The sequence below is a fragment of the Colletotrichum costaricense genome (assembly GCF_030867565.1).
Source record: "Colletotrichum costaricense strain IMI 309622 chromosome Unknown Scaffold_3.1, whole genome shotgun sequence".
NCBI classification, from domain to species: domain Eukaryota; kingdom Fungi; phylum Ascomycota; class Sordariomycetes; order Glomerellales; family Glomerellaceae; genus Colletotrichum; species Colletotrichum costaricense.
The window spans coordinates 1,907,961-1,929,126 of NW_026848232.1; the positions used below are offsets into that span (position 1 = coordinate 1,907,961).

The following is a 21,166-nucleotide window of genomic DNA, read 5'->3' on the forward strand; positions in this document are numbered from 1 at the left end:
AGCCGGGGCAAGGGCCCGAAGCCAGCCGGTCCTGGGAAAGATCACGGAAGGTCATATACGACTGCTTGAAGATATCATACTTCAATGGCTAGTAGTGCTGCTCAAGGGCCCTGTATTCATACTGAATCAACAGTGCTTTCATTCGCACAATCCCGTCCTTAATCTCCGCCTTAGCCTCCAACCATCATCATGGGTGTCAGTAAATCCGACCCAATCATCATTGTGGGCGCCGGTGCCTTTGGTCTATCTACGGCCTACCACCTGTCTTTGGCTGGCTACACGGACATTTCCGTTTTCGACAAGCACGAGCAAATACCTCCCAGGGACTCTGCTGCCAACGATATCAACAAGATCTTCAGGGCTGAGTACGAAGACCCTTTCTACACAAATCTCACTATAGTAAGTTAAACCCCAGTGAGCTGCCTTATCTACTAGGGAAAGCCTCTCTGACTTGCAACAGGAAGCTGCGAAAGCATGGCAAACGCCTCTTTTCGCACCCTCATTTCACCGGGTAGGGTTTCTTCACTGCGTCTCGGCCAACGCCCCTGAGCGGGCCGCCGAGACTCTGCACAGGTTCCAGAAGGCCTCAGAAGACCACCCCCTTCTCGCAAAGTACGTGGTGCCCATCAAGGGTGGCCAGGACATCAACTACAATGTCTGGCAGTACGGCGAAGGCCCGTGTTCCGGCTGGAAGGGCTACCTTAATAAGTTTGACGGATATGTCCACTCTGGCAATGCCCTGATCGCCCTTTACAACGCTACCCGGGTACGGGGCGTAAAGTTCTTTCTCGGACAGCACGGTGGCGTACAGGAGATTGTGTACCAGAACACCGGTGCCGGCCGGAAGGCAACCGGCATTAGGACGCAGACTGGCAGTCAGATTTCGGCGAAGCTCGTGATTGTCGCTACTGGCGCAGCAGCGGCGAGACTTGTTCCAGAGTGCGGCAAGCAGGTCGTTGCCAAGTCTTGGTCTGTCGCTCACGTCGAGCTGACAGACGACGAGACGTCTGCGCTCCGTGGTATCCCCGTCACCTACGCGCGCGACCTCGGTTTCTACTTCGAGCCGGATCCGAAGACCAACCTGCTCAAGCTGTGCCCTATGGGCGGAGGATACGTCAACACGGATCCCAAGACGGGAATCTCACTCCCGCCGGCGTATGAGGAGAGCCAGTTTATGCCGCCGCACGATCAGGCCAAGGTGCGGCAGCTGCTGGCGGAAACGCTCCCGGCACTCAAGGACCGTCCGCTTGTCAAGCAGACCATCTGCTGGTTTGCTGACACGGCTGATTCGGACTTCATCATCGATTACGTCCCCAAGTCGAGTGACTCCGTGTTGCTCATGTCTGGTGACTCGGGTCACGCCGCGAAGCTGATCCCGCTTGTGGGTGATTGGGTCAAGAACCTTTTGGAGGCTCCCGATAACAAGCAGCCGGTCCCAAGGTGGCGTTGGAAGGAACCTCAGGAGAAGGAGGCAGGGAAGTGGGGCGATACCGTCAGCTGGCGCCTCGGAAACACTGAGGAGTTTGCAAAGATCCGCCAGGCCAGGACGTCAAAGTTGTAGATTATCTATCCACATAGCATTGTCTTATCATTCATGAATCATGTCTATCTCAGAGAGATCCCTTGAAGTTGATATCTGGTTCTGTAAAGAGCTGAGAAGACGGGGCTTACATCAGTTATGTCTGTTGACAGTAAACAGACCGGCTTCCTCTCCGAGTTGTCCGTCGTAGTCGACAGGCCCCATCCTCGGAGTTCGGTCCTGTGATAGTGAAAGATAAATGTCAAACTAGGAAGTTCGGACTGGCTACCGGTCATATTAGCTGTGATCAGAGGTCACTTGGACTTGTGGGCAAGTATGAGCCTCGAAGCAAAAGCAAGTACATGTACATTCGGCAGAGTTCCAAAATGGGAGACAACGCCGTCATGACTTTGACAGGTCTTCTTGATCTACCAAATGCTATGTTCCACTATCGTCTGAGACATCCACTCTGAATCTTCCTGTTCAATAGAGTTGGCCATATCCAGTAATTGCGCCATAGTCAGCCCGCTATCATAAGCCATCTCATCCATGTTCCCCGGGATAGAAGAAGAGTAGCTCTCGTGCTGTGAGTGTTCCGAGGCCATGGCCGAGACCACCGTGTCTTGGGGACTCGTGTCATCCGGGGGCTGCGTTTGGCGCCCCTCGTCTACTAGAGTCGTCTGCTCAGAGGCCTGTGAAGGCCAAGGCGTAAGTCGCTGTAGCATGTTCTCAAGCTGCTGTAGTTCAGATTTGCGGTACTTGGCGATCCCGTTCCCGGCCATGATCATCTCGTCCAGAACGGAGTAGACTTTCTCCAGAGACGGGTCGAGGCACTCAAAGCATTGTGGGTCGATTGCGGGTCCTAGTAGTAGACTGCTAGCAGACACGAAACTGGCTTCCAAGTCGAATGGAAGAAATGTTTCTGCAAGATGCAAAGTTAGCCTGGTTTATGTAAAAGAACGTGATTTTCAATTAATCTTGGAGATGGCTTACCCAGCAACCCCTGAGATTGCAAACAGTCTAGGATCGAAACCATTTGTTGAGAAGAATCGATACACATCTGAATCAAATTTCTGACCGTCTGCGAAGACCCCAATAGCTCTGTGCATTTACTCTGTGATTCAAAACGAATTTTCAGAAAACAGAAAAGCAGCGGTCTGGTTGCAAGAACAATGCACTACAGCCAACTTAGTTCGTTTCCAGTGCCGTTTTGAGTATTGCATTGAACTAGACATACCTGATGGTGCAATAAATGCAAATGGGCGGATGTTCTCGAAATGCAGCTGGTGTCCCTTTCCAGAGGCAGCGCAAACGATTGTTGGAGCTCATCAGCAATCTCAGCCACGCTGGCAAGCACTTCTTTGGTGCCAAGCATGAACTTGTTGTTGAGTCTTCCGTCGAGACCGTAGACCTCTAGTTGGCATAGCGGTTAGCATTATCTCTTAAAGCGGGCTTCAACAGGATCGCACATACTCCTGTTAATGCTCCCAATGACCTTCGACAGTCTGATACGCATTCGTAACGCGGCTGTCCTTTGAACTGAACCAGAGTAGGTTGGTAGTTGACAGAGCACATAGTCGTCATGTATTGAAGGCGGCATGCCAAACAACGATGTGATCTCCCGGTCAAGGATGTGTACAGTCCACCATAACCTTCGGCATCTTTCGACATATGCCTCTCCTAGTCGCTGCACAGGCATGTCTGTGTGCATCCCCTCTCCAAGGGCTATGCGAAGTGCTTGACCGATCGGTAGTTCACCATTAGTATAATGTATAATATTAAGGATTACGGGAAAAACTTACATAGTTGTATGAACAGTGCCTGAAGTCGATGCATTGCGTATATAGAGCAATGCAACACATGATCTCTGTTGACAGAACATGGTTCTTCAGTAAAACATTAAAGTCTGGGAGCAGTTGCATAGCTTTGACAAAGAAGTCATGGCCAGGAGGTCTGTTCCCCCTGTTGGTCTTGGTGGTGAAGGCTTTTCCGAAAGAAAGAATGAGCAAGAAATGAATGAACCACGGATCAGTAGGATCGGGTCTGGGATTAGGGTCAGAATAAAAGCTGTACAAGGACTTCATAAACGTTTCTTCGTCAAAAAGGTGGAACATTTGGCCGCAGTGGAACTTGACGGCGTTGACCAGATAGATGGCATAGTCTTGTGTGGGAAGAGCTGGCATCTCGGGGACTTCGCTTGCTCTGTAGCCATCCCAATCGAGGACGTACGTCGTGCCATCAAAGAGAAGAGCGTTGGTCGGCAATGGGGTCTTGTGGACGTATTGGTGTGTGATGTTGAGGACTCGTCGGGTAAAAGACCAGTTGGATGATGTGCCCAGGTAGACTGTCCTCTTGTTAGGCTTCATTGCTATCAACGTGGTGAGCTGCACTATAAATGACTTACACAGCCTTCCATTTGGCGCTGTTGTGTACTCTGACTGTCCAGTAGACAGAGGGTTGATGAGGTTCGACGCGACAGGATCTATTGGCGCTTTAGGCCGAGCCTCCTGACTTTCCTTTTCATGCGTACCATCTGCAATGATCGGGCCATCTGATTCATCCCTCATGGGCAAATCACCGTCGCTCTCATCTCCTACTGTCAGCTCAGACATGTTCTCTGCAACGCAAAGTAAGATAATTAGGGATAACCAACTGTTTCCTGCTTTATCGGGACGCTGGCCGCCCTCGATTGACACTTGGGCTGGCTCATTGGTGCTTCGGCTCCGCTCCCACCTTTCAATTCTCTGTTGAAGGTCGATGATGTAGCTAGAACACGGATGGTGAGCCGGACTTATGCCTAGATCTCATCGTTGGTAGGAAAGGCCAGGCCCGATTACTTACCCTCTGGTGACGACGATTCTTTGATCCCTTTCGTCAAAGGTGCAGGACTGTTTGCGCTTGCCACATGCATCGCACGGCTGAGATCCTGAGCACTTGATTTTCTGTCGACGACAACGCACACAGCTAGATATCCAAGTGTGTTAGTCGTACGCAACCGCGGCCAATTGACAAGGGAGGGAGGATGTGGTATGTGTGGTTGGCTCGGACAAACTTACGCATTCGACGACCGCTTGGATACCTTGTTTCGGCCGGCCCCAGGTTCCATTTCACTGTTCAGGAAGGCTTATACTCGAGCTTCCAGGTAGAGAATGGAGCAATTAGACAGGCATAAAAGGGTTGTCAGTGTTCTTTGGCTGCGGAAATCGCGTGCTCTGCTGTATGGTCCCGGCGAGCCTCAACTGTGATGTGACGTTTTTTTGCTGAAGGAGAACGCGGGGTAGTGGTCCTGGTGGAACCGAATTGATGGGGCTCTGGGCTCTCGGGCCAGGGGGGCACGGCTTATCTGCATCTATCTTAGTCTCGGGAAAATGTCACGAGATGGCACCGGCGATAAGTAGGTGTTCGGTTTCTGTACGGATACTAAGTAGTAGCTAAGATATGCAAGAGTTGTAGACTAGGACCGATGCCGGAACGCTGGGCAGCCTGCGGAGTGACTTGGCTACGAGATACCATACTCCATACACATGCCGTGTTGATAGTAGCCGCGTTGGATGAAGGCTAAGGCGTTCCAGAAGGATGCCACATGAGATACACTACAAACTTTGGGAACCTTACATGCGTCCCTCGCATGCATGGTTGCGTCGAGTCGTCGTGTTGTCTTGATAGGTATCTGCCCGTCGGCGGGAATCCCGGGCATCTGCCAATGGGGAACAAGCTCTGACAGAAGCATTCTCCTCCATGACTGCAGGGGATACGACGATACAAAGTGACCAAGACGGAAGATTCTACCCATGCTATCAATAGCTCGTGGGTCTCTAGATAGTAAAGCACCGAGAAAGAGGGCTGAAGGCTGTGCTCTGTGTTTCACGCCCGAGAAACTCTGGTCAAGCTTGTCAATTACCTGCTGTCATACCTTATGCTCTGTGCTAGTCGATCAGTAATTACGGGCCTCCCGAATACAAAGCACCTTAGTCTGATGCAGCTTTTGGGGGCCCAAGTGATTGTCGAATGATGGCTAATTTGTCGCCGAAATGCAGGTTTTCCCGCCATCCGAAGAATCTCAAACTCCGTGTCTCTAGGTTCATGGTGGTAGCACTATGGATCCCCAGGAGTTCCAATTGCCAACGGAGTTGATGCAATCGTCATCTCATGTGGTCTTTCCCTCTCCCCATGGGGAAGCGGAAGTCAACCCAACGTCTCGAGGCTTGAATCCCCATCATCGGCAACGTTAGTGCTGCACGCGTGACTAAGAGAAACTCATCGTGAAGTTTGACTTTGGGGAAGGACCATGCTCTGGACTGGAGTCTCGAGTCTCACGCCCTCCATCATGTGCCGGGTTTTGTGGTGGCGCGGTGGCGTGTGCGAGACACGAGAGGAACTTGATTTCGAAGGGGGCAAGTCAACTCGCTGCCATCGGGATGACCTCCCGACTTCGTCAAGATGGGGCGGGAGGTTTACCGGGTGAGCATCCGATGGTGTGAATTTGAAACGGAGGCTCCGCTCGAGCAGGGGTATACGCAGCGAAAGAATCCTTGCTAAGAGGAAGTTGACCGCGAGTCGTGCCGACGGCGCCTCCGCTTGTATGCGCTAGAGCGGGTAAGCGTTCGCGACGGCGCGATTTTGTACGGCAAAAGCGACTTTTTGTCTCTGGACAAGGGACGCAAAAGAATTGGCCCATTTCGTGTTACCACAACTGTCCACGATTGCATTTGACTCTTTACGGCGTTTTGCGAAGTTCCGAATGTGCGGCTATGGGCCTGGACAACTCTTATCCGGCCTTTCCGTCCGATATCCCATCCCACAGGCGTGCGGCGCGAGGTAGTGGAATGTTGGCTTCCCTCAGCTGAAGATACACAAGATATCAGGTGAAAACATCGACTACAACACCGCGAGCATTAATGATTAGGAAGGAGATATCGGGATGGCACCCGGCCATCCCATGTCGGTCGAGTTATCAACCCTAGTGCGGCATATTTTCCACGCCAACACTTTTTTTGTGCAAACGCGTGCAGTAATACCGCGTGCTGTGGTCTGTACCTAGGCAACTCACCGAGAAATGCCGCGCGAGTCATTTCTCTCCCCCTGAACCCTTGGGAAAGAAATCGTCCCGCTGTGACGTAGGAGCCCCCCGTTGAAAGGCAGTCTGGGGAAAATATGGGGTATGTTCTACCTAACCGGTGCGTAATCTAACTCAAGCGATAGCAGACTATCTGGTACCTCTTGCAGGAGGAAGCCTGTCAGGCTGATAGAGAGGGAAATCTTGGCAGCCCTTGCCGGCTTTTCCTCCTGGCTGGGACTTCGAGGCTGTAGAGAAGGCCGCGCTTGGACTGGTTTTGTACAAAAGCGCATCATTCCCAGTCCCAACTTGGGAATGGGTCTTCTCATCATGCCTCTAAGCTATCAATCTCTCTAGTGAGCTACCAGTTTCGCTTCAGTGTCAATGCATATTAACATTTGCTTGGCCACTCATTCCTCGTCTTGAGCTGTCAACGACTATCACCAACGACAACAACTCTTGACTCTTCAATTCGGTTGTCCTTCCAACTCGGACTCAGTACCTTAGTCTAAAAGATCATCTCGACGACAATTCCCACTTCGCGTGTGACCTGTGTCTCTAAAGACTTTAAAGTCACATTTGTCTGATCGACCGCATACGAACCAACATCACGTGAAAATATCTTCATCAACTGCCAAGATGACGCAGAAGAACAAGGAGGATGTTGAGGCGTTGGGACCCGTCTCAACACATTCGCAACAAGGCCAGGTCTTGGAAGACCCGAACGCGTCTTACGATGCTGTCTTTGGTGAAATTAAAGAGGGCGGCCCCAACTACCGCAATGTAAGGAGCAATCTGGAAAAACTTTTCGGCTTGGAATGCCTAAGCCTCCATTCGGATGCTAATTTCCTCAATTAGGTTGGTTGGAAAGGAACAGTCGCCTTGATGATGAAGACGCAGATCGGCCTGGGAGTTTTGTCCATTCCCGGTGTCTTTGACGTCCTCGGAATTGTGCCTGGTGTGATTGCTCTGTGCTGCATTGCCGCTATCACCACGTGGTCCGATTACATTGTTGGTGTCTTCAAGCTTCGCCACCCCGAGGTCTACGGTATCGACGATGTTGGACGCCTTCTTTTTGGCCGCGTGGGTCGCGAGTTCTTTGGCATCGTCTTCTGCCTTTGTGAGTTTATCAATCGTTGGAAAGGTAACTCAGGGACTAACCACTCTCTCCCGATCAGACTGGATCTTCGTTGCCGGCTCTGGCATGCTAGGTGCCTCGATCGCGCTCAACTCGGTTTCCCTTCACGGTGCCTGCACGGCTGGCTTCGTCGCCATTGCCGCAGCGATTGGGTTCTGCTTCGGTAGCATCCAGACCCTCGGAAAGATTACCTGGTTCGCCTGGGTCGGTCTCATCTGCATCATGTCTGCCAGTGAGTGCCGCTAAACACCTTTGGAGGAAATTCCAGATTCAGAAGCTGACCATGCATACGCAGTCTTCACCGTCACCGTTGCCGTGGGTGTACAGGACCGGCCGGCTGCCGCTCCCCAGACTGGACACTGGACCTCGGACTACAAGGTCGTCGGAAGCCCGACCTTCGCCCAGGCTTCCTCGGCGCTTTCGACGCTCGTCTTTGCCTTCGCCGGTACCCCTGCCTTCTTCTCCATCGTCTCTGAGATGCGCGATCCTCGCCACTACACTCGTGCTCTGGTCATCTGCCAGGGTGGTGTGACTGCCACCTACATTGCCATCGGATGCGTTGTCTACTACTTCTGCGGTTCTTACGTCGCCTCGCCTGCTCTTGGCTCCGCCGGTGCGACCATGAAGAGAGTCTGCTACGGTCTTGCCTTCCCCGGCTTGATTGTTACCACTACTCTGGTTATCCACGTAAGTAAATTCCAAACTTACAACCCGGTTACCAACAAGCATCAATGCTAACGTTTGTGTTCTCAGTTGCCCGCCAAGTACATCTTCATTCGCCTGCTCCGTGGATCCCGTCACTTGACCGAGAACACCATGAAGCACTGGGGTATCTGGCTCGCCTGCACTGCAAGCATCGCAATCACCGCCTATGTCATTGCCAGCTCCATCCCCGTCTTTGATGGCCTGGTAGCCCTCGTCGGTGCCCTCTTCGGTACTCTGTTGTCTTTCCAGCCCATGGGTTGCATGTGGTTGTACGACCATTGGGCCGAGGGAAAGCTCGAGAAGAGACCTAGATGGATCGCCATGGTCTGCTTCAGCTGCTTCGTTGTTATTAGCGGCACCTTTTTGATGATTGCTGGAGCGTACGGCTCAGTTGTTGGAATCATGGACAGCTACAAGAAGTCTGGTGGATCGGCCGCATTTTCCTGCGCCGACAACTCGAATTCTGTGTCCTCGGCCCATTAAGCCTCATGTTCGCATGATCAAATGGGTTAGGCGAGCAAGTTTGTCCGCGTGAGAACGATCCAATTAGATCCACGCGTTTTGAAATATACCCACTAGTTCTATTCCTGGATAATTTGGACCTCGATATGTTGTGACATGCCTGTAGGATATCCCGGCTTAGCTGTGGCTTCAATATGTAACTGCGCCCCTGACCTACATTAGGACGGGCAGAAATGCGGATCGAGTGTGTTGGAGAAGGCTGAAACAGAAACCTTCCTTGGAGAAAAACAGGGTGAAATGACTTGTGCTGATCACTTAAATAACATTCACAAAAGTAGCCAAGATCTACGGGACATGAATCTTCTAACTGACATGCCACTTATCTCCAACCCTGAACCCTTCCGGGAATGGATCTGTTGGGTGCAAGATGACTTGCTTGAAAGCCGTTATCCAGGCAGTTCCCTTCACCACGGGAATAATAGCATCGTAGTCCCCGACCTTTGCCTCACTTTTTACCGTTCCGATAAACTCGGTCCCAATCACGCTGCGGTGTCGGAACGATCCTCCGACTGCGAGCTGGGCTCTCTTATGGAGAACCGCCAGTCGGGCACACGTTCCTGTCCCACACGGACTCCGGTCGAGTCTTCCCGGTGATACGACCACCGTGTTCACGGCCGTCTGTTGCGTGTCCGGCGCCAAGGGCGAGAGCGGGTCCGTGAACTCGAAGACACTGACGCCTCGGATCTCTGGGTTTTCGGGATGCACCGGGCTCGTCTGCGTTTGGATAGCCCTCTTGATTCGCTCGCCGATGTCGACTAACTCCTTTCCATTTTCCGTCTTGATCTGTAGGCCTACTGAGCTCGCGTCGACCAGCGCATACCACATTCCACCCCATGCAATGTCGGCCTTGACGGGCGTGTCGAAGCCCGGCACGTTGATGTCTAGATCTAGGCCATAGACAAAAGCCGGAACGTTTTGAAACTCCACAAACGTAACCTTGCCGTCCTTGCACTCGGACTTGACCGTGACCAAACCTGCTGGCGTATCCAGGCGCAGTGTCGTAGTAGGCTCCTGCATCGGTACCATGCCGGTCTCTAGCAGGACGGTGCTCACGGCAATGGTGTTGGCACCGGACATAGGGGGGTACTCCTCATGCTCCATAATGATGAAGCCCGCATCGGCTTCGGGATTGCACGGTGGAAGGACGAGGTTAACGCACATGGATGATGAGCCGCGGGGTTCGTTCATCAGCAGGTTTCGTAGGTGGTCTGCCTTTTTCCAGAAATGCATCATTTTTTCAAACATTGTCTTGCCTGGGACGTCGAGAACACCCCCAACGATGACGTCGCAGACCTCGCCGCCACAGTGGGCGCCGACGACGTTGAAAGTACGGCCGATAGTCATGGTGTGATGGTTCAAGAGATGATACCTAGTTGAGAAGAACAATAGACTCACGATCTAGTCAAACCTATAAGTAGGTACTGCGTAATAGGTATTAATAGGCTTCATGGCCGATAGACATTTCATTCACAAACGCATGGAAAATGAATTGAACGGTTCATGTGCCGGTGAGACGGAACGGACGCTCGTTGACGGAGTAGGAACCGGCTCGTATTACACCTGGACTTTCGTATCACCCGCTCGCAATCGGTTAACTGGAGCCCACAACGGACCCCGTCGAGCGGCTCAGCTAACCGCCGCAGCGACCCATTTCCCCGCATCGGATGCCGTGCCGGTGGGATTAATCCGGTAGGTCTCGCCGAGTCTGACGGTTGAAGACAAACTAAACTGCCGTAACCCGCCTAACTACGGAGACTGTCGATGCGTCTACTCACATATGTTATCGCAGTGACCCAACTGACTATCAAGAGGTGACAAGCTGCTGATAAGGTCTTGTCACTGTCAACATACTAGTATCCGTGCCTCTTTCGCGAGACTTCTCCACACTACGACCCCCTCACGATCTTGACTGTTCAGCGGCCTTTTGTAAACCTGAGCATCTTATTCACCATTCACCATGGGTAATTTCAGAGTCCTCAGCGACGCCGCTGTTCTCGATATTCTGCTCAACCTTCCAAGAAGTGGCATTCTCCAGCTCCGAGATCGGCTTGTGGGAGCGCTGATAGAGCTCTCTGAGGGCGCGGAGCGCGACTATCAGCCCGATGCATCGATAGTGAACAGACCTGAGGGCATGAAATGCCTCTTCCGACCTTTCAGCTCCGCCGGTGCCTTCGGAACTAAGATCGTCGTCACCCCGGCTCCTTCATCCCCAGCAGCTAACAGCTTGCACGGCATTATCTCCATTTGCGACAAGGACGGCCTACCCCTTGGCGTTATCAACGCCGAAGAGGTTACAGGATATCGCACGGCGCTCTCTGCCATTGTGCCGTACTTATGGCGGAGCCATACTGATAACATTGTTGTGTTTGGTGCTGGCAAGCAAGCGTTGTGGCATCTTCGCTTCGCGTTATCATTGAGGGGCGACGAGATCAAGACTATCACCGTGGCGAATCGATCCACGGAGCGCGCACAGCAGCTCATCTCGAGATTGAAGGAGGAGAACCAAGGTCGTTGGAAGTCTACCGCCGACTTTGAGTATCTGAGTTCCTCTAGCTCCGAGTATGACGCTCAACTTCAGTATCGTCTCGCTGCAGCAGACGCCATTTTCTGCACAGTCGGCACCAAAAGCCCAGTATTTCCGGCACACTATGTCACAAACGGAAGAAAGGAAAGAAATCCATACATTTCTGCCGTCGGGTCCTGGCAGGCGGACATGTTGGAAGTAGACCCAGAACTGCTCGTCCAGGCAACCAACGCCGCTGGTGGGAAACTCCGCGAACAAGGTTCAAAGGTTGCCGTGCTAGTCGACGACCGCGAGTCTGCGCTTAAGCACTCTGGCGAAATCGTTCAGAGCAAACTCGCGGCAGAGTACATAGTGGAGATTGGAGAAATCGAGATTTCACGGAAACGAGGGGAGAAGCTGGAATCGCTATCGACATTGGAGGATGGCTTGATCATCTACAAAAGTATCGGTGTCAGTACGACGGATCTGGCTATCGGGACGGCTATTCTGGATATTGCGGAGAAGAAGGGGGCTGGCACTGTCATCTCGGAGTTTTGATAGGCGACTGGTAAGTTGTCAATCAAGAATGACATCAACTTCAGTGATCCTAACGGCTGAAGCTAGGATAAGAAAAGGATCAGCCAGCCGCGGGAGGATCTCCATGTGTCTTTGCCTTCTGTCATCTCGCACTGGGAAAGTAATCAAGTCTGGGGCTTGTAAGCTCTGTTGAAAGTCGACTAATCGTTCAAGAGCGCAAGAATCTCCAACTTATGCCTTTCATTTGCTTGCCATCTTTGCGCAATCACTCTCATTTGTCGTTGATTCCACAATGTTACGAGTGCCCCATGCTGGAAGGCAATGACCAGGACATCAAGTCGTGCAACACCAATGCGGAGTAACACTGGCAGATGGCCAACCGTCTCAACCTCCCCCGTGCATATTTACGGTTGCTGCATGCATGAATGTGACAAAGCCGGACAGTGGATTGGTCCGCGCAAGAAACGTGGTATTGAAACAACCGTCCGATGACCCCAAACTTTTTGCGCCTAGGGCAGAGCCCGTCCCCTTAATGGAAGGTGACTGATTGTTTGACGCAGAACCAAGTGGTGTGTGCATTGGGCAAGAAGCGAACGTGTTTGTCACCAGGGGCGGAGCTCGGAAAGGCTCGTACTCGGGATGAATCTACATAAACGACGCGTCAACGCCAACGCGGGGTTGATGTTTCTCGTTGATGCAAGAAGATTATCACAGAACTTGAGAAGTTAACCCTTCCAGATTTGACTACGGAAATGGCGGGTGTTTTGTCCATTCTCTCTGAGCATCCTTCTCATATCCTGGCTATTGCCTTTGGTACAGTAAGTGACTAGCATTCCTATACAAGATTAGAGTAGATCATATCCTCAGTGAGGAATCACATGGCTGACTTGCCAGGCCGTCCTCTGGCAACTCCTCCTAGCCGGCTACAACCTCTTCCTCCATCCCCTACGAAGGTTTCCAGGACCTGTCCTTCAACGCGCTTCTCCTCTAATCTGGGCCTGGCAACATGCCACAGGCTATCAAGCCTTTCGAACCCAGCTCCTCCACGACCGATATGGCCCCATAGTCCGAATCAGCCCAAATCACCTGTCTTTCACCGATGTGACGGCCTGGAAAGACATCTACGGCTTTCAAATCGGGAAAGAGCTGGCAGAAAACGAGATCCCCAAGTCGCAGCTCTTCTCAACGACGATCAAGAATTTGCCCACGAGCATCATCAATGCCGAGCGTGAAGAGCACCAGCGGTACCGGCGGGCGCTATCTCATGGCTTCTCGGATAGCTCTATGCGAGCGCAAGAAGGCATTATCATGAAGTACATCGATAAACTGATTTCTCGCTTGCATGAGAACTGCGACGGGAAAGAAGCGCCGCTTAATGTGGAGGCTTGGTATAACTGGACAACGTTCGATATTGCCGGCGACCTAATCTTTGCGCAATCGTTTGGCTGTCTCGATCGCTCAGACTACCATCCCTGGATTGCCTTCATCTTCAAAACTATCCGATACAATGCCATCATGACAGCGATGAAGTATATTGGCCTTGATCCTGTTGTCCAAGGCCTCTTCCGGATCGGTGGTCTTGCTGCGATGATGCAGTTACGTGAGAGCACCGATAAGATGATGCAAACGCGTCTTGATATGGATCCTGACCGGAAGGATTTGTTCGAGGGACTCTTGAGAAAGAAAGAAGAATGGGAATGTGGCCCCCCAAAGCCACTCCTCGTGGAGGTGAATTTACGCTAACTTTGTGTGCACAGAACCTTTCATTTGAGCAGCTGTCAGCTAATGGTCTCATTCTCGTCCTCGCCGGTTCGGAAACTACGGCTACAACTCTGGCCGGCACAACATATCTTCTGTTGAGAAATCCCAAGGTCCTGCAGAAACTTAACGAGGAGGTCCGATCGAGCTTTAGCGACTCTAGCGAGATCACCATCAACTCAGTGAGCAAGTTGTCATACATGCTCGCTGTTCTCAATGAAGCTTTGCGTATGTATCCTCCCGTGACGTCAAACCTCATTCGAGAGGTACCGGAGTTTGGGTGTCAGATTGGTGCAGAGCATGTGCCTCAAGGAGTAAGTAGCCTTGTGCACCAACTCTCCTTTTCGAGGTTCCCATCAGGAGACTAATCCAGACTTTCCTCCAAGACTTTCGTCGAGATCCAGCAATGGTCCGCAAACCATAGTCTAGATAACTGGACCAAGCCCTGGGAGTTCAGGCCGGAGCGCTTCCTGGAAACCAACAAAGAGGAACACAACCATTTAGACGCACTTCAAGCATTCAGCGTTGGCCCACGCAACTGCATTGGGAAGAAGTAAGAACTACTCATCTATATATTGAACCATTATCGCCGCTGACGCTGAAACCTATGCGAAACAGTCTCGCGTATGCAGAGATGAGGTTGATTTTAGCCCGAATCGTTTTTGACTTTGATCTTCAACTGGCCGAAGGAAACGGGTCCTGGATTCAGAGGCAAAGAGCATTTGGTTTGTGGGATAGAATACCGCTGAATGTCTACTTGAAGCCAGTTGCGCGTGAAGCCCGCGCATAAATTTGCTATAGCATCTCGATAAACCAGGCCAGAGCAAGTACAAAACATCTATCCGTGAATTTTGAGAGGTGATTCGAAGATATTCCAAGAGCCCTAAAGACCCTTGAATTGAGGGGATAAACTCCTTATTGGGTACAGTCTACCCTTGAGCCGTCTTCAGTGTCATTAAGTCATGGTCGTGTGCTTGAAACGCACAACCCCCTTTCCCCAAGCCATTTACTACCCATAAACCAGCCGGACCTTCATCATAGAGCATGTTGCCCCGGCCCACCACCACCCCAAAGACTGAAGTTAAGACCATGAGTATCTCCAGGCACCCCGCCATCAAACGTCTCAAAGTCGGATGGACTCATGTCAGAGAACAGCGCGGTGTCCGGCGTCGGTGCCGGCCACTGCTCAACTGGCAAACCGCCGGGCTGTCTCTGCTTGAAAACTTCGCTGCTCCGGAACCGTGCCACAACGAGCGGCGTGTCACACGACATGCCTAGATTTCGGAACGCAAGCTCCCGTCGTGCCCACCCTGCAAGCAAGTTTTCCGCGCGCAGCAAGTTGTCCTTCCTAGTCAAGTCGTACATCTCCGGGTGGTGGTGATAGAGTCGGTCGATGGCCTTCCATGCCCTGTCAACCAGTGTTCCGACGGGCTGCCACTGTAGGAGCTCAATCATGACGGAGAAAGCGTCAGATTGAAAATGGAGTTTTAGGTACCAGGTGAACTTGTCGTCGATCGTGTCGTACCAGCTAACGTCGCTCTCGAAGGAAATGACCCATGCTCTGAAGAAGGATTGCTGGCTCGCTCCGCCGTCTTTGTTCTCGTCCCATGGCTCTCGCGCGTGCATAATCATGTCGCGCATCCTCTGCGCCGTGAAAGACCGGATCTTACTCGCAACGAGATGTATGCCGCCTGCCGTCGGGTTGCAGAACCGTCGTTCGGCCACAGCGAGTCTCTCATCGTATTGATCTAACGCGAGTCGATACCTGTCGAGGACATGTGGTTGACCGGAGAATTTCCTTGAGTTCTCCGGGCTGATCTTGTCCCCGCTGAGGATGACTGATTCGAACTCCGGCATGGGATTGTCGCAGAAGAAGGCGCGTGATTCATAGAGCATGAGGCAGAATGCCATCTCGGTTGCTCCATCGCGAGACTTGACCGGCTCTGTTGAGCCGGGCAGTAAGTCGGCGTCGTTGACGTTCGATGGGAGTTTTGTATCCCAGTTAGGCGGGAGGAGCGTGTCGCCGAAGCCTGCGAGGACGGCGTATTTTGTTTCTAGCATGATGATTTGCCACCAGATTCGGCGGCGCATCTCGGTCTCGAATGGTTGAAGACCTATGAGTTCTCCGTCGCGATGAAGACCCATCCTTTGAGCTATCCTGACTAGCATGCCGGTCAACACCCATGCGGCGTGGCGATCGAATTGCCCCTGAAGTGACACCTAGCCTGCAGTTAGATCAGAGTCATACTTGTGTGGGACTGACATCTTACCAGGTATAGCACTAAGCACTGCAAAGTGGTCATATTGTACTTTCGTAAAAAGTCCACTTTGGACATGGCCTTTTTCAGTGCAGACATTGAATTTCGTAATGCTCTTGCCTTTTCGAGTTTGAGCATCTGGATTGATTCCGCTTCCGACAAGGCCATGATTGCAACAACGTTGATGGAGCAGAGCAGGGCCTCGAGGTCGGGGCTCAGGTTGAAGCGGTCTGTTGCTGCTTCAAAGACTAGAGGTTCCAGGCTAGGTACGTGAATGACCTTGATCATAGGGTTGACTCGTTCCAGGAATACCTGCCACAGGCGCAGAACTTCGACTGGTCCCAGAGCTAATATGTCAAAGTCCATAGACTTTTGGTGAATTGAGTCGCCGCGTTCTGAGACGCTAGTCGAACCAGACGGGTTCGTTGATTGCTCGGTGTCATTGTCTTCGAGACTGAGCTTGGAGAATTGAAGCTAGATTCCACTTAGATCTTTACTGGGGTGGGACTTATGATTTGATCGAAATACAGTGCACTTACGTGGTCAAGAACATTGCCGCGAAACGGATTTTCCATAAATGTTGGTCGACCTTCATCACAGACAATCTTGCCATTCGGTCTCGAGCTGGGTTGTTTCCGGGCTTCTTCGTAGCTTATGTGGGACATTGCCGGGCTGTCCGCCACATCGCGTGAGGAACCCGGCGTGTCGGGATTTACGGGGCGGCCATCGGCATCGCGCGGAGCCACCTGGCTCAGAAGACTCTCACACTGATTCAATCTCTCCAACAGGTCCTTCACCACGCGTCTTCTACCAGCTCCTGGTGGTGCTCGCGTCGATGGCACGCACGGTTGATCAGACTATCGTGATCACATCAGTGAGTATGCATTGCGCCTCGGTGTGGGTGCGTAGACCTCGGGCCCATCGGCTGAAGGGTGAGTGAGATGATGACAAACCAACCTTTATGCAGTTGGCGCAGGGGGACTTTCGGTCACACTTGATTTTGCGTTGGTGACAAAAGACGCAGGCCAAGACGTTGCGTGGTTTGTCGCCTACCGGAGTACTCGCCTGTGAAGCTGGGCTTTCGGATGCCATCAAGATCTACAGATGAGAATATGGGGCTCGTCAGAGATTAGAGAAGTGTATGAGTTGTTGTCGTTCATCGCATGATATGTTTCTCTTCCAAGCTCTGCTCTGTTGGCGGCAACACTCTTTTAAACGTGCCGCTTTTCTGCGGGAAAAAAGACAGGGGGCCACGACATTTGGGGATCCACCAAACGGACTTTGGAGGAGACGCTAGGCTGCATTGGACCGTCCGAGACCCGGCTGATCCTTGCAGCGGACCGGAGCGAAGCCCGGGATCCCGGAGCTCACTGCCACCGAAGAACAAGTGATCTCCCACCCACACACACACGCAGTCTTACCTGCTTTTTCATCCTGGAGGGTTGCTCCAGCGAACGTTCGATTTTGTTCTTCATAAACATTTCGTCATTATGCCTAGCAACGATCTCGACTGCCGGGCGTAGCAACTAAGGTAGCTGCTAGTATCCGTTGGGGGCATGCATTATTATAGCTCCAAAAATAAGGTTATGTCATGCTGCATCCGGCCTGGCAAACGGACGGAGATTAAGAATTGGACCCCGTCCGCATCATCTCACTTGTCCATGCTCTGAACGGTCCCTCCATGCTGCTGTGGTAGCAGATCGTACTCCTGCGTCATACCCTGGTAAAACATCGGGTCCAGATCGGGCAGGAAATAATTAAAGATTCCCATCACGTCGGTTCCCATGAGCGCACTAGGAGATACCTGGCCCATCCCGCTGTCGAACGCAAAGTCGGTGTATCCTGGTTGCTGCATCGGACCAGACATCATGGCCTCCCTCGGCAGAGTCTTTTAACGCAGATGATGATTAGACGCTTTTTTCCTTGACGAATGGTAGACCTTGTGAGGCCGAGAACTTACATCAGATAGATCCAAAGTCATCTGAGTTGGCCTATCCACTTGTTTATTGTTTCTGGCATCAAGCTCTGACGATTGCTGTACCATTTGCATCGTGGAAGGATTTGTGGGTGCATGTGGTCTCGCGGGATTCATCAAACCAGCCTCGGCATGCTGAATCTCGTTCACGTAGTCTCGCGCAATCTTGGCGAACTCGGCTATCAAGGAACCGGGCACGGTGCCGCCGCTGGCATACTCTATCCGACTGAAGTGACCAGCAACCATGTCGAGCAGAGCCAGATTGGTGCCTGTATCTGGCTGCCGAGGATCATGAATCACAAGGTCAAATAAGACAAAAAGTGCGGTAATAGGGATTCCCGCAAGGACCCTTACGGGCTGTCAGCACCGATCTGATGATAACGGCGGGTGCAGTTCGAAGTTCGCTCTCTACTTACCATGTGACCGTGTATGGCTCAACTTCAATCATCGTAGTCAACTCCAAAATTGCCCTCGATGCATTCAAAATGGTCTTCATCTTGTCGTCCTTTGTCGCTTTCACCGCCGGCGTCTCAGGGACAGGCAAATAGCACAGCGTAGTTCTCGCAAGAGTCAGTAACATGCTGTAGTAAAGATAATGAAGAATGAGAGCGAGTGATCTCGCATTAGGACCGGATACGGTTTGAGGGCGTAGAATTCCACCCGGGCGGAAGCCATTGTCTGGCAGAGATGCTCTCCATTCTTCGAGTTCACCGTTTAATTGGTCAATCACGTCGAGATAGTACGAGTCGGAGTTGCCCGACACGCCGACCGAGAAGAGTGATGTATATGCTCGAGAAAGGAGGCGAGCGAAACGCACTAGGTGCAGGAACCAGCTAAAGTCTCCCGACGTTGCTTCGGGGACGACGGGGATGGGACAGGATATGTCGCTATCGACGAATCCCTTGTCGTTGTCAGCAGTGCAGAGCAAGTAAACAAGAAGTGTGCATCCATCATAGTATGACGCTATCGTGGTAAAGAGAGGGAAATTCCAAGCACTTACGGAACTTCTCCCAAAGTGGAAGCTGGTGATTTTCTCAACCGCATATAGAATCCAGAAAGACTTCTGGTAAGCGTGAGCCGTTGGACCAGTAAAGCTATGACTGGACATCATCTGAGCCCGTCTTGCCGCCTCTGACATGATGACAGGCTCAACAGCCAAGCCCGAGATCCCTAAGCCATAGACAGACATGGCCGTCAATGCCTGCAAGGTGGTGAGAGAATCAGGAAGCAGCAGGAGCTCCGAGAAGCCGCTCAAGCTGATAGAGAACAGCCGCCACGACTCGCCCTTACCAGGCTCGAATGTCCCCCCATCAGCATACTGGGACCCTAGAGCAAGGACGCTGTGGTAGAGACAACACCATGGCTTGCTGCGTTCGAGGAGATTGGGGAAGTTGGGACTTGACACTGTAGTCTCGAAAGTCGTCCGGTCAAGGAACGGGAACATGGGATGCACTCGCTCAAAGTAGACTGATCATAATCAGCTTTCACCGACTTCAATGGGGGGTTATAGAAGGGGGAATGGCAAATAATTACGGCGGATGTACAAGGCGGCACGCGCTCTGTCGGTCCCCATATCGGGAGGTTGCGTTTTCCGGGGATTCGTCGCTGCCGAGTCGGTGCGACGAAGACGTCCATTGACAATGACAGAAATTCGACCAACGAGCTCGTTCACCTTCTGATTCTGGAGGCGCGTCGACAGGGAGAGTAGCCTGTTGTCGGAGAAGAACGTGAGGCTGTTCCGGCCCCCTTGATCTGTTAGTACGTGCAGGCCACTGAGGGCATGTGGCGCTTCAATACCAAATATGCCATTGCGCTGTGAGATTTCTGTCAGCTTACAGTTCGCTCACCTCTGCGATCAATTGCTTTGGAATTTTGACTAGTGGTGCTTACTGGTACAAACATGGTTTCCTCCTGGCCTCTTCCAGTAGAGGTCTTTGGCCTCTGTGCTCGTGCTAGGACGCGATCGACGTGGAGTTCTTGGATGCGGTGGGGAGGAGACTTTGGCGACGTGCGATCAGGGAGGACGAGTGGCTTGGTCTCTCCATCTGATGTCGACAAGTCTAGCACGGCTTTGGCGTCTGGGAGACTGGGTGGTCGATTGCTCGATGGCGAATAATTTGTTGGCAGAAGCTGTCCGGCAACTGATAGTTTACTTAGTACTGTGAAATCCTTTGCCACAGAAATCGACCGGAGTTGTTGTGCTTGCTCATCAAAGGAGTGTAAACGTGATATGGTGGGTGTTCAGTTGCCAGTGCTTACCGTTGCGCCTGTGGGCTAGCCTCTTTACACTGAAGCGACACTCTTCTTTTCGACGCTTCCAGTTTCAAAGTTTGTGAGTAAACGTTCACGTCTTTGTCGGGGAAGAGAATCCATTTGGGTTTACTCACGATACAATTCGCGCAAGGTCCGGGCGGGCCGTTACCTATGGATAAAATCAACTCGTCAGTTCGTGAATGAAGAATAGGAATGACAATGAGCTCTCCCGAGTCACGTACTAGGACAGCGGACCTTGCGTGACTTGCAAGCATCGCAGGATTTGTGGGTTCGGGATCCAGCACCAACACCCGTAGGACTGGGCGCGGGCTTATCAGCAGTCATCTTCTCGGCTCGCAGAGGATGAGATGAAAATGCAGGCTGAGAAGCAAAACAACACCGAGAAACGAAGACGAGTAGGTCGGAGACGAGGTCTGTAAGTATGCGAGGATGTGGTTCGCAAGGGGACGGGGGGACCAAGACAATCCAGCTCATGGTGAAAGGAGCTCGGCTCCTTATTTGCCTTTTAGGAGAGTGGAGATTTGGAGAAGTTCGACTGCTATGTGGGTGTAGAGCCTCGGCGCCGAGATGCCGGATCGGGCAACTTTGCGTACGCATCGGGCCACTTCACAAAGCCGCCATCCCGGGATCTGCAATCAGGATCTTTGCGGCGCGTGTGGGTGCTTTCTCGTCAACATCGTCAACTCATTTTGCGTTAGTCCTCCTCCCTCGGCGCCGACTTGATTCATACGGCTGCTCTACATCAGCAAAGCCGCACATATGCAGCCAAAACATGGAAATTCGACCATCAGGCTCGGCTCGCGAGCTGTTAGCTTCGGCAGCGTGACGTGAAGCTAGTGATCTGGTCCCTGCTCATCGGGGCCTCTCTGCCCATGTCGACCCGTTGATAGTAGGTATTGACGTTAGAAATGCGTAGCTGTG

General features: G+C 52.1%; 8 protein-coding genes across 8 annotated transcripts; 4 read left to right on the forward strand and 4 right to left on the reverse strand.

The window, feature by feature from the left end:
• Positions 1–189: 189 nt before the first annotated feature.
• CCOS01_03458 (uncharacterized protein) lies at positions 190–1,561 on the forward strand (the record flags this gene model as incomplete). Its single annotated transcript, XM_060451644.1, has 2 exons — positions 190–399; positions 461–1,561. 2 exons carry the CDS (start codon positions 190–192, stop codon positions 1,559–1,561), a joined length of 1,311 nt encoding a protein of 436 aa, XP_060317909.1.
• Positions 1,562–1,947: 386 nt separating this feature from the next.
• On the reverse strand, positions 1,948–4,131 carry CCOS01_03459 (uncharacterized protein; the record flags this gene model as incomplete). The annotated part of the gene is made up of 6 exons (XM_060451645.1): positions 1,948–2,441; positions 2,513–2,696; positions 2,757–2,932; positions 2,993–3,206; positions 3,322–3,863; positions 3,924–4,131. The coding sequence occupies 6 exons, from the start codon at positions 4,129–4,131 to the stop codon at positions 1,948–1,950; spliced, it is 1,818 nt and encodes a 605-aa protein (XP_060317910.1).
• Positions 4,132–7,214: 3,083 nt separating this feature from the next.
• CCOS01_03460 (transmembrane amino acid transporter) lies at positions 7,215–8,901 on the forward strand (the record flags this gene model as incomplete). Its single annotated transcript, XM_060451646.1, has 5 exons — positions 7,215–7,358; positions 7,434–7,695; positions 7,754–7,945; positions 8,009–8,400; positions 8,467–8,901. The coding sequence occupies 5 exons, from the start codon at positions 7,215–7,217 to the stop codon at positions 8,899–8,901; spliced, it is 1,425 nt and encodes a 474-aa protein (XP_060317911.1).
• A 342-nt stretch (positions 8,902–9,243) lies between these two features.
• CCOS01_03461 (proline racemase) lies at positions 9,244–10,284 on the reverse strand (the record flags this gene model as incomplete). The annotated part of the gene is made up of 1 exon (XM_060451647.1): positions 9,244–10,284. The coding sequence occupies one exon, from the start codon at positions 10,282–10,284 to the stop codon at positions 9,244–9,246; it is 1,041 nt and encodes a 346-aa protein (XP_060317912.1).
• A 613-nt stretch (positions 10,285–10,897) lies between these two features.
• CCOS01_03462 (uncharacterized protein) lies at positions 10,898–12,001 on the forward strand (the record flags this gene model as incomplete). The annotated part of the gene is made up of 1 exon (XM_060451648.1): positions 10,898–12,001. One exon carries the CDS (start codon positions 10,898–10,900, stop codon positions 11,999–12,001), a length of 1,104 nt encoding a protein of 367 aa, XP_060317913.1.
• Positions 12,002–12,732: 731 nt separating this feature from the next.
• CCOS01_03463 (isotrichodermin C-15 hydroxylase) lies at positions 12,733–14,528 on the forward strand (the record flags this gene model as incomplete). The annotated part of the gene is made up of 5 exons (XM_060451649.1): positions 12,733–12,798; positions 12,875–13,708; positions 13,738–14,052; positions 14,125–14,291; positions 14,357–14,528. The coding sequence occupies 5 exons, from the start codon at positions 12,733–12,735 to the stop codon at positions 14,526–14,528; spliced, it is 1,554 nt and encodes a 517-aa protein (XP_060317914.1).
• Positions 14,529–14,773: 245 nt separating this feature from the next.
• On the reverse strand, positions 14,774–17,088 carry CCOS01_03464 (C6 zinc finger protein; the record flags this gene model as incomplete). The annotated part of the gene is made up of 4 exons (XM_060451650.1): positions 14,774–15,958; positions 16,009–16,470; positions 16,536–16,853; positions 17,050–17,088. The coding sequence occupies 4 exons, from the start codon at positions 17,086–17,088 to the stop codon at positions 14,774–14,776; spliced, it is 2,004 nt and encodes a 667-aa protein (XP_060317915.1).
• Positions 17,089–17,647: 559 nt separating this feature from the next.
• On the reverse strand, positions 17,648–20,569 carry CCOS01_03465 (uncharacterized protein; the record flags this gene model as incomplete). Its single annotated transcript, XM_060451651.1, has 9 exons — positions 17,648–17,884; positions 17,957–18,320; positions 18,388–18,872; positions 18,972–19,438; positions 19,505–19,784; positions 19,862–20,112; positions 20,231–20,285; positions 20,359–20,393; positions 20,467–20,569. The coding sequence occupies 9 exons, from the start codon at positions 20,567–20,569 to the stop codon at positions 17,648–17,650; spliced, it is 2,277 nt and encodes a 758-aa protein (XP_060317916.1).
• Positions 20,570–21,166: the final 597 nt, after the last annotated feature.